This window comes from Phoxinus phoxinus (assembly GCF_949152265.1).
Source record: "Phoxinus phoxinus genome assembly, chromosome: 6".
Taxonomy (NCBI): Eukaryota; Metazoa; Chordata; class Actinopteri; order Cypriniformes; family Leuciscidae; genus Phoxinus; species Phoxinus phoxinus.
In genome coordinates this window covers 36526343-36541993 of record NC_136881.1, presented here as the reverse complement: position 1 = coordinate 36541993, position 15651 = coordinate 36526343, and the positions used below count along the sequence as shown (strand labels likewise).

General features: G+C 36.7%; 1 protein-coding gene across 2 annotated transcripts in view; it reads left to right on the top strand.

Moving 5' to 3' along the window:
* The window catches only part of jag1a (jagged canonical Notch ligand 1a), a 32231-nt gene that overhangs the window by 12014 nt on the left and 4566 nt on the right, over positions 1–15651 (top strand). For both annotated transcript variants that reach the window (XM_079617262.1, XM_079617261.1), the window contains exons 8-23: positions 1492–1605; positions 2328–2441; positions 2737–2850; positions 4374–4420; positions 5896–6069; positions 6879–7029; positions 8690–8854; positions 8944–9057; positions 9177–9290; positions 9937–10050; positions 10137–10253; positions 11901–11928; positions 12726–12811; positions 12906–13019; positions 14839–14948; positions 15048–15272. In XM_079617262.1, coding sequence (XP_079473388.1) covers positions 1492–1605; positions 2328–2441; positions 2737–2850; positions 4374–4420; positions 5896–6069; positions 6879–7029; positions 8690–8854; positions 8944–9057; positions 9177–9290; positions 9937–10050; positions 10137–10253; positions 11901–11928; positions 12726–12811; positions 12906–13019; positions 14839–14948; positions 15048–15272 — 1901 coding nt within the window. The remainder of the gene's footprint in view (positions 1–1491; positions 1606–2327; positions 2442–2736; positions 2851–4373; positions 4421–5895; positions 6070–6878; positions 7030–8689; positions 8855–8943; positions 9058–9176; positions 9291–9936; positions 10051–10136; positions 10254–11900; positions 11929–12725; positions 12812–12905; positions 13020–14838; positions 14949–15047; positions 15273–15651) is intronic.

Here is a 15651-nt window from a genome sequence, read left to right as displayed (position 1 = left end):
CAGCTCTGGTTGGTTTGGCATGATGCGTCTCCTGTCAAACACACTTCGCCAGGTCGTCCAGGACGCAATAATAAAGATATTTTCTTGTTCTGCTGTTTTCGTTTTGTTCTGGTGTGCGTCGTTTTTTTTTTGTTTATCCTTTATTCTTGTCGTGTTATTGGAAATAAATGCTCACAGCCTCTTGCTACACTCCTCTGTTTTTGTTGGTGGTCTCTGTTCGGTGTGAGAAAGGCCAAAGGGGCTTTCCCGTCCACTGACTGATCTGATAAAGAGCGATAGACCGAAGAGAGGGAGTGACTGGGAGATTGAAAGGGGGAAAACCAAGACATGACCCTGCCTGACTGCCTGTGAACACTGGAGAGAATATGAATTTGATGCAACAAAACTGATACTTATTCTTCTCTCTTTCAGTTTAACATTCAGTTGACCCTTTGCTAAACTTTACCCCCCTCTGTTATTGTTGAGAAGCTTAACAAAAAAAAAAACATGATTTCTGAATTGGTGAACAGCACAGTTTTCAGTAAAGCCTTCCAAACACAGAGGACTTCCATATAAATACATTAGTAAACTGCAAATGATAATGTTTTTGTTTTGTGTGGCAGATATTTATAAAATGTTAGTTCAATCATGACAACTCTCTGAATAGTTTTAGCATGTTATTACCGTAAATATGCCAATGTATTTGGTCTTGGCGGACTAGATCTGCTACACTGCTGATACTGTTGATTATTGCTGCTGCAGAGCAAGTATGGACTTGCTACTGCTAATAGATACTCAGACTGTGAGCCTGTAAGATATGCTGCTTCTGCATATATATGAATAAATCCTGTAGCAGATCTAGACAGGTGGAGCTGGGGAGGTGGAGGGGTTCAGAGGAACTCTGATGACGATCTGCAGGACTAGATTACAGCGAACGCTGAACCAGACTGTTTAAATGTTGAGCAAGCATTCTCATTGGCTGCAGGGTCAGCAGAGGCCAATCAGTTTGCGTCATGCGGTAATCATGTGATCATTGCTTGCAGGTTAACTTACAGGTAATGGACTAATCAGCCTGCACCCTCTAAAGTTTCACTAAATTTAGTTTAATTTTAAATTTGTACATTTTTATATCACTTTTTATTTCCGCTTTATTTTACTTTTTACATTAACAAAACGATTTTTAGTTTTAATTTAGTGCTGCTGGAACAACAACAACTGAAACTACTAACTAATTAAATAAACAGAACAATGAAATATTGATTTGAGTGTAAATGATGCTGTTACGTGAGTAGAAAGGGGCCGTGCTGCCATAAAACAATGTGAAACCGGCAGTACTGCTTGAACAGAAGGAGAGTTTGTCATTGTTTGGCAAATGTGTGGTCCATGTGTTTTATTTTGGGGTTGAATGTCTGTATTTCGTGCATTCCTTCAGAAAACACTGTTCTGTCTCAGTTGTGTTTTGATTGTGTGTGTGTACAACATTATAACATCTCTCTCTCTCTCTCTCTGTAGCGGATAATGCCTGTCTGTCTGAGCCCTGCTTGAACGGAGGCAGTTGTGTGGAGTCCAGTCAGGGGTTTGAGTGCCAGTGTGCGCCGGGCTGGACAGGACCGTCCTGCAATATCAGTAAGCCTTCTCTACACGGTCTTAAATTGCTCAGATCTGTCTTCAGTCATACGCCAGCAGTTTTCATACGTTAAAAACATCTAATTGACATTGAAAGACAGCGCCAAGTCATATATAGAAACCAGAATGTCCTAGAGAGTTGGACGTGGGCTCCTTTTGACTCGGGCCAGTAACATTTGAACCACTCAGTAACATGACATTAGCTATGTTTCCATCCAAAGTTGTGAATTTAACTAAAAATGGGAATCTCGCAGAAAACATTTGCGAACATCACTAGGAAAAGTAGGAGAAGCCACTGTATATAATAACTTTCGTATGTAATAAATTGCTAAACGAAGTAGACGAAAATTAATAAATGCATTTCGGAGGCAGATACCTGCAGCAAAGTCACATGATTCAAATCAAATAAATGTGTTTCCATCGTAGATTATGCGCATGTTTATGAGTGCATACTTTTTTAATGCACTTTGTTTTTTAATGCGCATCTTACTGTTTTCATCCAGCAGTTTTTTATGCGATATCCCAAAATGCGCATTAAAAAAAAGTGGATGGAAAGCTAGTGGATAGCTAGTGACAAGCACCACACTTATTTATGTCAGAAAATGTAGAAATATGATTTTATGGCAATTTCCTTTTTTTCCTAAAGAGAAAGATATGATACTTAAACGAAACACAACTTCAGAAGTCTCTTGAATCTCCTCTGGGTTTTTCCTCTTCCTCAGATGAAGATGACTGCAGTCCAAACCCGTGCAATCACAGCGGTGTGTGTGTGGACCTGGTGGACGCTTTTAAATGCATCTGCCCCGTGCAGTGGAGCGGGAAGACGTGTCTCATTGGTGAGTGTCTCTTCTTTACCCCTCTCTGTGCCTCCGCTTCCTCTCTTTCTTTGAGTCAGGGTGTGTTTGTTCAAAAATCCAATTTCCGTGGAAACCGAGTCCGCTTTGGAAGAATGTAAGTTACAGACCACCATGAGACCCCACCGCTGTTTCATACTAGAGTGCATTTACAGTCCATTAACACACACACACACACACACACAATTCCTCAGGGACGTTTGGCTGTATGTGTATCTGTAGCTGATTGTAATTTAGACTACGCTCATGCTGATTTCTTTTGTCATTTTTGGCGCAGATGCTAATGAGTGTGAGGAAAGCCCATGCATCAATGCCCACTCCTGCCGCAATCTGATTGGCGGATACTTTTGCGAGTGCCTCCCTGGTTGGACTGGACTGAATTGCGACATCAGTAAGTATTTCATGGTTTCGGATTAAAGCAGTCAGAGACTGACTTCTTAGGGTCGGTTCACAAAGAATGCGTTTTTTGCTGTTAAAAGTGGAACAAAAAAACTGCAAGGTACCTGTATAGAGACACGATTTTTAAAAGTGATTTTAACGTGAGCGCCACGCTTTTAGAACGCCGAATGCGCGAGACGCGACCGCAACGGATAAAGACGTCCGTCTAGTGTGTTTACACTGAAAAACTATGAAAAAATAGTGCAGTAGAATGGAAAAACCCATTGTGTGTGAATGGTGAATGAGCGCTAAAAGATGTTTGCATGTTCATGGTCAATAAGTGCTTTTGCAAATAAAACTGCAGTTATATCAATCAGTTCATATCGCATAGGAGTGTCAGGAAGTAATTAACTAAAAGTTGTGATATAACTCAGTAGGGCTGTAAACGATGAATCGCATCCAAAATAAAAGTTTGTGTTTACATAATATATGTGTGTGTACTGTGTATTATTTTGTATATAGAAATACACACATGCATGTATATATTTAAGAAAATGTTGTTATTTACCGGTATATATAAAATAGTTATATTTATATATAATATAAATTATATAAAAATATATATGCAGTATATAAATGCAAATATTTCTCAAATATATACATGCATGTGTGTGTATTTATATATACAAAATAATTATACACAATACACACACATATATTATGTAAACACAAACTTTTATTTTGGATGCGATTCATCGTTTACAGCCCTATTATAGTTTTAAAACTAAAAACTTAAAACATGACCTTAAAAAAATTTTTTAATGAAAATTTGAAAGTACAAAAATGACTAAAATTTAAATAAATTAAAGCTAAATTTAATTTTTTTTAAATGACAAAAGCACAATTTAATTTTTTTTTAAATGAAAACTGAAAATATAAAGAATAAAAGCTAATTCAAAATATTAAATACTATAATAGTATATAAATTATGAAAAATAACGTTTCATCCTAGTATTGATGAAATATTTTGGTGAATTAGAGACATGACAGAAGTTCAGCTGTTTTTAAAACTGTCTAGCTTGTCCATGATTTTTGTCCTGTTTTTCCAACAAGTAATGGTTTAGTCAGTGTGGCAAAACACAAGTTTATTGAAATTAATCAGTTCCAAAAAAAAAAAAAAAAACCTGATTCACCAAATCATTAGAGTCATCATTCTAGTTTTCCTACAAATCCCAGCATGGCGTTTGAGCAAACTCCTCTAGTACAGACACAAATGATAATTCCTCAAATCATGCTTGTGGTTTAGAAGATGTTTATTCAATATAATGTCTATTTCTTTTATATTTCAGCTGCTAGAAGAGCTGGTACTCTCTCATCCTTCTCCGTTTTAACATGTTTTACCTTGATTAAACCCGGGATTTTACGCCCTAAGAATCAGAAATGCAAAAAAAGTGTGCATTGATCTGGGCCTAATGTTGCTTTCTTGGCACGATGTATGAAATGTGAACTGATATTTTGATGGATTACCCCCCGCAGATGCCAACGACTGCATCGGACAGTGTCTTAACGGAGGGCTGTGTAAGGTAAGGCCTCGAATGTTTCCATTGGTTTTGGCAGAAGTAAAAGCCCCCCCCAGACTCTCTTTCTCCGTTTCTATCACCTCCATCCATTCTTGTTTTAAAATAGTAGAGGCTGAGTCATGCTTTGGAGAATGTACATAAAGAGACCAAGTGGTCAAAAAGACAGAGTGAGTCTGTAAAACGATCAGATTACCATAAACATTCTTGTCTCCTGCCCTTGTCTCCTATTCATTGTTTTTTGCTCTTTTTGTGTACTTTCTTCACTCGCTCTCAGCGCTGATACTTGTACAGCTGGAGTGCATTAGGACATTGTCTGAGCCAGTTAGCTATAAAAACACAGCGAGGAAAGTCCTAATCAGTCCTGACAATCCCGCGTTTGATTTGATCAGATTCAACATGTTGTAATGGACTTTAGGATAGTAGAGAAAGTAAAGTATCCTTACTAGGGGTGGGTGATATTGTTTTGGCATAAACCTCACTAAATATGTGTTAGATTTATGCTTAAAAGAAAAACACTTTGTTAGAAAAATATAAGATGTATTCAATGAAAACACGACTAAATAAGAACATACTTTAAATGATACAAATACAAATTATAATAATTTTACTGAATACCAAGTAAGAATTATTTTTATTAATCATGTTTATAAAGAAATACATATATAAATTATTAAATAAAATTACTAATTATTATTCGTCATCTTAATCTGTATGAAATGCTAATACTTTTGTTATTAATATATAATAATAATAATTATTCAATTATTATATACATTATTGCCAACATCATCATTATTATTAATGTTGACAATAATTATTATTTATAATCTTAATATGTATTAAATAATAAAGATAATTAGTATTATTCAATTTTACAAATTATTATTATTATTTTACTGTAACGGGTAAGAATTAAGAAAATATATAAATAATTGTTCAATAATAATATTATTAATAATTATTTGTATTCTTTTACTGTATAACAAGATGAAGAAAATACATAAATAATTCAGTAATATTAATCATATATTGTCAACATTATTATTATTATGAATAGTAGTAATTATTATTATTATTATTTTACAAATTATTATTAACAGGTAATTAATTATATTAAGAAAATACTGTATATAAATAAGTAATATTATTAATAATAAGTGTCAAGATCATTATAATATTGTTATTAATGTTGACAATAATTGTATATAAAATAATAAGTTTGTTATTATTCAATTTTACAAATTATTATTATTATTTTACTGTATAACAAGTAATAATTAAGAAAGTATTTACATAATTAAATCATCTCATTAAAAAAAATTTGTCAACATCATTATTATGAATAATAATATTAAGAATTATTATTCAATTTTAAAATATATTATTATTTTTATTATTAATGGTATTATTATTTAATACTGATTATTATACAATTTTTTTTACTCCTGCTAATGTGTCTGTGTGTGTCTTCCCCTCAGGATCTGGTCAATGGATACCGGTGTCTGTGCGCTCCAGGCTTCGCTGGGGAACACTGTGAGCGGGACGTGGACGAGTGCGCTAGTCGACCCTGTCTCAACGGCGGGCGCTGCCAGGACGGTGCTAACGCATTCCAGTGTTTGTGTCCACCTGGTTTCTCAGGTGTCACGTGTCAGGTGAGCAATACACACTCATGCCAGAACACCTTCTTATAGGACATAAGGGGTGGGTGATTATGTTTCGACTTTTCTAACTTTAGTTAGTGTGTAATGTTGCTGTTTGAGCAGAAACAACATCTGCAAAGTTACGACGCTCAAAGTTCAAAGCAAAGGGAGATATTTTATTTGAAAGAAATCGCTTTTTTATTAAGGACTACAACAAACGGCTGGCAGGGACTACACAACATTCCTCCCGGGTTAGTGACATCAACAACCCTAGAATTTACATAAACCCCGCCCCCTGAACACGATTGATAGATTATCAAGACAGATAATATGCTAATCAATGACTAGAAGATAACTACACATCAGCTACATAAATTCATCAACTAACCAATCAGAAATGTCCTGTTGCTTCTACATGTTGTCTCTTCTTCTTGAGTCTCTCCATCATTGTTTGAATACGGTTTGAACATAAAAGGCTAAAAGTTTTTGAAATTTTCAGTGCATGTGTGTGTGAGGTAATAGAACACGAGCTCTTGAAGCTCCGCCCCCTGTGCCGGGAGCAGCAGCTCATTTGCATTTAAAGGGACAGACACAAGCGGTGCGCTTTTGCTCACCTTCAAAAACTGACAACTTTAACATGCTATATAAAAATATCTGTGGGGTGTTTTGAGCTAAAACTTCACACACACACTCAAAGACTTATTTTACATCTTGTGAAAAAGGGCATTATGCCACCTCTTTAACCATATCTGGTCATTTCTATGTCGATATTAAATCAACGCATACACAATGACTCAAGAGTCTGTGTGATTTGTCTTCAGCTGGACATAGACTACTGTGAGAGCGGCCCGTGTCAGAACGGCGCGCAGTGCTTCAGTCTGGCCGCGGATTACTACTGTAAATGTCCAGAAGATTACGAAGGCAAAAACTGCTCCCAACTCAAAGACCACTGCCTCATCACACCATGTCAAGGTAGGTCACCAGAAGATGTCCATGCATATCCACATAGTACTGATGAGACGGCCATATCATTTAATAGCCATTTGTAGATCAGGAAACCCGTTTATTTTGGGATGAGGTGCAGAAATGACACACAGTAGGTGAGAGTTGGAAAACCGTAGAGTCAAGACTCGTAAATAGCTGGTATATTGTCATTGAAAGATATCCATGATAGTGTACTCTAGGAGTCCTGATGTCTCCAGCTTTATTGAGTGCTAATCGGCGCTCTCAGACTCCAGATCTCGCCTCTCCTGTGTGGGGTTGTAAGATTATCTGGTTGGGCACATGCTGAGGTTTTAATGGGCTCTGGAAATAGAAGTCGAGTCTTTTTTAGTCCACGCGGCCGTAAGACTATCCCCATCTCAAGGCCTCGCTGCGTTTGATGCCGTGCCATTGTGTACGCTGTAGCGCTGGCGATCGCTAACTCTAGTCTGTTGGTCCCCAGGCCCACTTCACCATGGTAGCAGCTAAAATATCGTTACACGATGCGTATGCTAACCCGAAGTGAGCTTACCGAGAGGGGAAAACCCCCCGCTAGTCAGACTACATGACGACTTTGCTAATTCTTAGCATGCCGCTAAATGCTTTCATCATATGTGTCGGTGTGAAAGAGATATTTTGATGGGTTCCCACGGTAAAAAAAAAAAAATACATTTGATTTTCCAGGCCTGGAAAAGTCACATTTCTAGTTTTCTAAATTTGTAGTTTTCTGTATTTTTTTGGGGGGGGCTTTTGAAATGAATTGATCTTGTTTAGATATTTTTAATATTATCTAAAACAAGACTAAATAAGCAAAATACTTATGAACTATTATGAAATTATATTGTTAATGATTATTAATTAATATCAATTGTGTTATTATTTTTCTGTATAACAATTAAGAATTTACAATAATTATTAGTAAATATTCAAAAAATATGTAAATAATTAAATCATTTCTGTCAACAATATTATTATTCTTAGTAATAATAGTAAGTATAATAACTAAATAATAATTGTTATTGTTGTTCATGTCTACAATTATTATTTATTATCATCTTAATCAGTATGAAATAATAATAATACTACTACTCCTAATAATATTAACAATAATATTAGGTATACTGTGAGAATCCCTGTTGAAAAAACAGTTTCTGATGGTTTTATTTGGTTTTTAGATGGGCTAAATTGTTGATCATGTGGTCTACCAGTCATTGGACCTGATTTTGATCTAGTAGACCATTTTTTACAAGTTAGATCTAGACCTCCTAGTTAGGTCTGGTTTTATCTAGACCACCTTGTTAGATCCGGTTAGATCTAGACCACCTAGTTAGGTCTGGTTTTATCTAGACCACCTAGTTAGATCCGGTTAGATCTAGACCACCTAGTTTGATCTGGTTTTATCTAGACCACCTAGTTTGATCTGGTTTTATCTAGACCACCTAGTTAGAACTGGTTTTATCTAGACAACCTAGTTTTATCTGGTTTTATCTAGACCACCTACGGTAGTTAGATCCGGTTAGATCTAGACCACCTAGTTTGATCTGGTTGTATCTAGACCACCTTGTTAGATCCAGTTAGATCTAGACCTCCTAGTTAGATCCAGTTTTTGTACCAAAAGGACTCTTGATAACTCTGTCCATATTTCCCCCAGTGATTGACAGTTGCACGGTTGCCGTGGCGTCCAACAGCACTCCAGGCGGCACGCGGCTCCTCTCCTCGAGTGTTTGTGGTCCTCACGGGCGCTGTCGAAGCCACGCCGGGGGGCATTTCAGCTGCGAGTGTCAGGAGGGATTCACAGGAACGTACTGCCATGAGAGTAAGTGCCATGTTCAGCGCTATTCGTGTTCTCCAAAGTCATAAACATAGAATCTCTTTAACATCACATGTCTCACTCTTTACTCTCAGACATCAATGACTGTGAGAGTAGTCCCTGCCGCAATGGTGGGACTTGCATTGATAAAATCAACACTTACCAGTGTATCTGTGCCGATGGATGGGAGGGACCCAACTGTGAGACCAGTGAGTGCATCGCTCTCTTTAATGTCACTTAAATGGAATTCAATTATTTGGAAATTGTAATGCAATCGTAAAACAGTTTACAATATTAAGCACTAAAACATTGTTTGTTTCCAAAACAGACATTGACGACTGCAGCATGAACCCCTGTCGGGACCGGGGAGTGTGCCGGGATCTGGTCAATGACTTTTACTGCGAGTGTGAGAACGGCTGGAAGGGAAAGACCTGTCACTCACGTAAGCCACACCTCCTCATTTGCATACCGTTGACTTTGGGCTAGATCATTTAACTAGCAAAATTATATACAAAAACAAAATTTTGTTGTCAGGTAAATTCAAAATGTTTTTTTTTTTTACTTAATAAAAACTAGACTTTTTTTAATTAATTTTTATTTCAGTTTTTGTAGTTAAGTTTTAATTGTTATTATTTTAGCACATCAAAAACTAAATGAAAAATGTTGCCTTGCAAATAGCCGATCTAAAATACGTTTTTTTTTTAATTATGTTTTATTCTATTTCAGCTAACATTTATTTTATTTTAAGCAACAAAAATATATATTTTTAAATGGTTTTAGTTTTAGTTAGCTAAAATAACCCTGGTTTTGTCACAACATTTTTGATATTTAATCTTTTTATTTAATCTTTGAGAATATATATATATATATATATATATATTTGTATTTAACCTTTAATAATGATATTTATTCTTTTTAATCATATATATAATAATACTTAGTGATAAACAACAAAATCTAATGAAAAAAGAATGTAATTTTTGCTACTAAAGTTTAAATTAGAGACATTATTTTATTATTGTAATAATGACACATTGCATGAGGTTTCTCTGAATGCAGTCTGACAGCTGACTTCTTCTGGTTCATAGGCGAGAGCCAGTGTGACGAGGCTACGTGTAACAACGGTGGCACGTGTTCAGACGAAGGCGACTCGTTCAAGTGCATGTGTGCTCCAGGATGGGAAGGCGCTACCTGTAATATAGGTGAGCTGCTAATGACCTGACGGAGCTTTTCTGTGAGCTGGGCTCTGAATCCGTCCGTTATAATGCAAGTTTCTCATCGTCCACAGCAAAGAACAGCAGCTGCCTGCCGAACCCCTGTGAGAACGGAGCCACGTGTGTCGTGACGGGCGACGGCTTCACCTGTGTCTGCAAAGAAGGCTGGGAAGGGCTCACCTGCAGCCAGAGTACGGCAAAACTTCCTGTTCCACTTCCTTACTACTTCCTGTCTTGACTCCTGTCTACCTCCTGTTTCCAACTCTCACCTACTGCTGCTTAAGGTTCTCTTCCTAACTATATACTAATGGGATAGTTCCTTAAAGGAACACTCCACTTTTTTATTTAAATAGGCTCCATTTGCAATTCATTTTCCGACTCCCCTAGAGTTAATCAGTTTAGTTTTAACCGTTTTCGAATCTATCCAGCCGATCTCCGGGTCTGGCGGGAGCACTTTTAGCATAGCTTAGCATAGATCATTGAATCTGATTAGACCGTTAGCATCTCTCTCAAAAGAATGACCAAAGAGTTTCGATATTTTTCCTATTTAAAACTTGACTCTTCTGTAGTTACATCGTGTACTAAGACCGACAGAAAATGAAAAGTTGCGATTTTCTTGGCCAATATAACTAGGAACTACTCTCATTCCTGCGTAATAACAAAGTCCTTTTAGGCAAGTCGTGCCACTCGGCCGCCATCTTGGCAACGCCTCCGGGCAGCTATTTCGGACTAACAAGACCAGGCTCCTATCTAAATGAATGGGCAGAGAGTTAGAACTGCACTTTCAGGCTTAAATGTTTCCCGGCTTGACTGTTAAAAGCAGATGATTGGCTTTCCAGCGGGAGGGGCGGGACATGTGCATACAACCGCCATCTTTGCCGTTACGGTTTTCCTTATATAGTTGTATTGAGGATTGAGGAAGTGGCATGTCTCTTATATAAATTGTGTCTGGTAATAATCAAGGAGCTGTGCTGCCGTACCAGCAGCGCAATGATATTACAAACTTAGTGCCGGACTCGGTCACGTTGGGAGTTACCGAGCTGGGGACTATTTTCAGGCGCTGCGTAATATCATTGCGCTGCTGGTACGGCAGCAGCTCCCTGATTATTACGCAGGAATGAGAGTATAGTTCCTAGTCATATTGGCCTAGAAAATCGCAACTTTTCATTTTCTGTCGGTCTTAGTACACGATGTAACTACAGAAGAGTCCAGTTTTAAATAGGAAAAATATCGAAACTCTTTGGTCATTTTTTTGAGAGAGATGCTAACGGTCTAATCAGATTCAATGATCTATGCTAAGCTATGCTAAAAGTGCTACCGCCAGACCCGGAGATCGGCTGAATGGATTCGAAAACTGTAAAACTCGACTGTTAACTCTAGGGGAGTTGGAAAATGAGCCTATTTCCAAAAAAAGTGTAGTGTTCCTTTAAAGCTGAAGTGTGTCATTTCTGCGCGTCGTCCCAAAATAATGACTGACCTTATCTAAGAATAACTTGTGTCCGTATATTACACTGGGATAGAAGCAATTATTCAAATGTAGAAAAACGACACACGTCACCTTTACCTTTAGTTGCAGACCCACACAGAATCTGCACTGCAGAACTCCAGGTTTACAAAACTAACACCGAAAAGCTGTCCAGTAGTTTCAGCTCAAATATCGTTAGCTGACGTAACTCTGATGAATGATTGTTCAGGTGGGATTATGAGCTAGTATGTAACTATGGTAACAATATTGCGACTTTCAACGTGTTGATTTCACTCTTGAGTTTTTGAATGATTGCTTTTTTATATCTGTATTCAATATATAATAACAAAATGTTTGATGTTTTGTTTTACAGATTCCAACGATTGCAACCCACAACCATGGTAAGCTTAATTCTGTCAACATTGCAATTTTGTTGCTGCCTTCAAGTTCGATTAAATTAATTTAACTTAATCCAATTTAATTTAGTTTACCTTAATTTAATCTTTAAAAATTATATTTAATTAAAACAAATTTCTAACAATAAATTAGTGCTGTCAAATCGATTAATCGCATCTAACATTAAACTTTGTGTTTATATAATATGTGTGTATATTATTGTGTGTGTGTGTGTGTGTGTGTGTGTGTGTGTGTGTGTGTGTGTGTGTGTGTGTGTGTGTGTGTGTGTGTGTACAAATGTATATGATTAATTTATTTGACAGCACTAATAATATACACAATACATTTTGATCAACAGCAATATTTACCCACATATATTTTTACTTTTACTTTCTGAATTTAATAGTTTTAATTAAAGAAAAATTGTGGAAAATAAGTTTTTATTGTGAGCATTAACTGTACAATTTAGTATATACATATTTTGTGTATTGTTAATGAAGAATTGTGATTTTACCAGAAAATGCTACAAATTTAATACACAAAGCATTTAATTAATAAAATAAATGTTTAAATTAATTAAATTAGTAGTTTCATACAAAATACTTTATTTTGTTAAATATTAATTATAAATTAATAATAATAACTGAACTATATATACATATAAATGTAATCATTACAACTTTTTCTTTTTCTAAAAAATGTATTCGGACAAAAATTATAACGTATTTGACGTCCAAACCTGTAGCATGTGTCCCGTTGAACTTTGACCCCATACCTGATCCCGTGTATGGTCTTTGTGCAGTTATAACAGCGGTACGTGTGTGGACGGTGATAACTGGTACCGCTGTGAGTGTGCCAGTGGATTCGCAGGGCCGGACTGCCGCATCAGTGAGTGATTAATGACGCTTTATCTAACGAACACAATATATATATACACATAAGGTGGTTTTACAGTAACCTGAGCGTGTGTGTCACTCTACAGACATCAACGAGTGCCAGTCGTCCCCCTGTGCGTTCGGCTCCACGTGTGTGGATGAGATCAACGGCTACCGCTGCCTGTGTCCCCCCGGCAGGACCGGGTCCAGGTGTCAGGAAGGTACAACTCCCATTGTTCATGCTTGCTGTTCAATTAACATGAATATTATTAGTCATGGTTGCTATTGAGGTTCTTCAAATCCCTTAAACCTTTTGTGCTACAGACATTAGAATTGATGCCTCAAATCATGCATTTATTAGAGGAACGTTTCTGTCCCATAGGGAATCAATTACATGTAATTATTGAAAATTTTGTTCTAGATTTAAAGGATATATTAATATCTTTTAATGTTATGTATTGTTCATTTTTCATTTTTTAAATCGTGATCTCAGCATAGATCTCATATTATTATACATTGAACATTTTGACGGAATATCATGTATGAATATTGTGTTATTGTTTAATCATGATCTCAGAATAGTTAGGTGTCGTTAACGAAACCCGTTCATTATTAATTTCAATTGTTTCATTATCGATTCAAAAGATATATTATAATGACTTTTACACTTTTTACTGTGACTTGTTTTAATATTATTATTTTTAGTCATGATCTAAGAGTAGGTTTGTTAGATGTTTTAACGAAACCCTTAGTGTTTTAATATTACTTAAATCATTTTGTTCCAGATTTAAAAGATATAATATAATACCTATTCATTTTTTTTTTTACTTTTTTTTTTTTACTGACTATTGTGTTAATATTATTGTGTGTGTGTGTGTGGGTGGGGGGGTGGGGGGGGGGGGGGGGGTTCTTAATTTTTTCATTTTAATCATAATTTCAGAATAGGTTTGTTAGGTGTCATTTCTGAAACCCTTACTATTTTAATTGACCGTTCGCAAAACCCCGCCCTCGAACGGTTTTCGTCCAATCCTAGCTCAGCAACTGTAACTAAGGAGAAGGACCTCCGTCAAACATTCCAATTTCAGCAAGATAGTGCAATGATGCGCCTATGGCAGTGAGGTCTGCACGGGCTTAATAACTTGCTGTATTTTATGATTGCTTGCAACTATTATTAAAAAATAGGCTACATGTACAAACACCGTTTCACTACGGCACTGCGGCCCCCTCATCAGTCAGCAAACAAGAGAAAAAAAGAGAAAAAGCACGGACTTACTAATTACGAAACTTTGATGTGGTTGAACAGGTACACAGTCACAAATTCCTCTGGAACTCAAACATTAAACTTCAAAACAAAGTTTGCGCAGTTGCACAACTATTTACACAAATATATCCTTCTCAGTAGGCTGAGTTATGAATGAAGAGAACAGAGAGTTGATGGTTTCAGCGCGTCCTCTGATTGCAGTGTTGTGACTGAAATAGCGCGCGCGGGAGCACATGCGCAAAACAGTTTTGTAAAATGATATATGATCAAATAAAATTGATTGATATATAATTTTACAAAACTGTTTAGTGCATGTGCTCCCGTGCACTATTCTGTCTATACTTTCTGTCGTGCCCTGGAGGATATGTCTGCTGCATTACTCCAAAACCAATCACTTATTGTATGGAGCTCAACCCAGCCATGTGTCTGGTTCTCAATTGTTTGACGGGCGTAGTAACAATAACTAAGGGGCGTGGCTTTTGCGAACGGTCAATTATATTTAAATAATTCAATAATTTTAGTATTTGATAGTACTTTTAATTCAGAATCAATCCATTTCAATCCAAGTTCTGAGTACTAGCTTACTTATTGTATTTGCAAGATCAAGATCTTGTTCTCGAAAAACATAAACATCATTACCAGATGTGTGAAAAATGTTTTAACATAAATGAACCATAATTTGAAGAAGTTAAATTTTTCCGGATTTAAAAAAGCCCCAATTAAAGAATAAAAAGTGTAAATGTCACATGATTTTTAAAGTGACGTGTTCTTTCTCTCAGTCACGGGACGTCCGTGTGTGTCTGGAGGTCGGATTGCCGTAGACGGAGCGAAGTGGGCCGAAGACTGCAACACCTGTTACTGCCACAAGGGGGTCGTGACCTGTACTAAGGTGTGTGTCGTGGCTGTTGTTGAACTGTTGACAGAAGTTAATAGTGATTTCTGAGTTTGCTCTCTTACAATACCTGCGCTTGCTTCCTCTTGTGGTCAGCTGTGGTGTGGCCCTAAACCCTGCCGCATGCTCGGCTCCGGGCGAGGGGACTGTCCGCTGGGTCAGCTGTGTGTGTCGCTGCGTGACGAGCAGTGTTTCGTGAAGCCCTGCTCGTCTCAGGGCGAGTGCATGTCTGCTCACCGGCCGGCCGTACGCGCGCGCTGTCACCCCGAGAGCGACTGCGCCAACGTCACCTTCACCTTCAACAAGGACACCATGCCACAGGTGAGGCCACTGAGACCGTCAAAGTTTGGGGATAGGGTTGCATATATGTTTCATTAATACATGCATATTAGGGCTGTTAATCGATTAATCGCGATTAATCGCATCCAAAATAAAAGTTTGTGTTTACATAATAAATGAATGTGTACTGTGTATAATTATTTGATAAATATATAAATACACACACATGCTTGTATATATTTCAGAAATATTTGCATGTATATACTGTATATAGATTTATATATAATTTTTATTAAATATAAATATACATATTTTATATATAAATAACACATTTTTCTTAAATATATACATGCACGTGTGTGTATTTATATATACAAAATAATTATACACAGTACACAAACATTTATTATGTAAACACAAA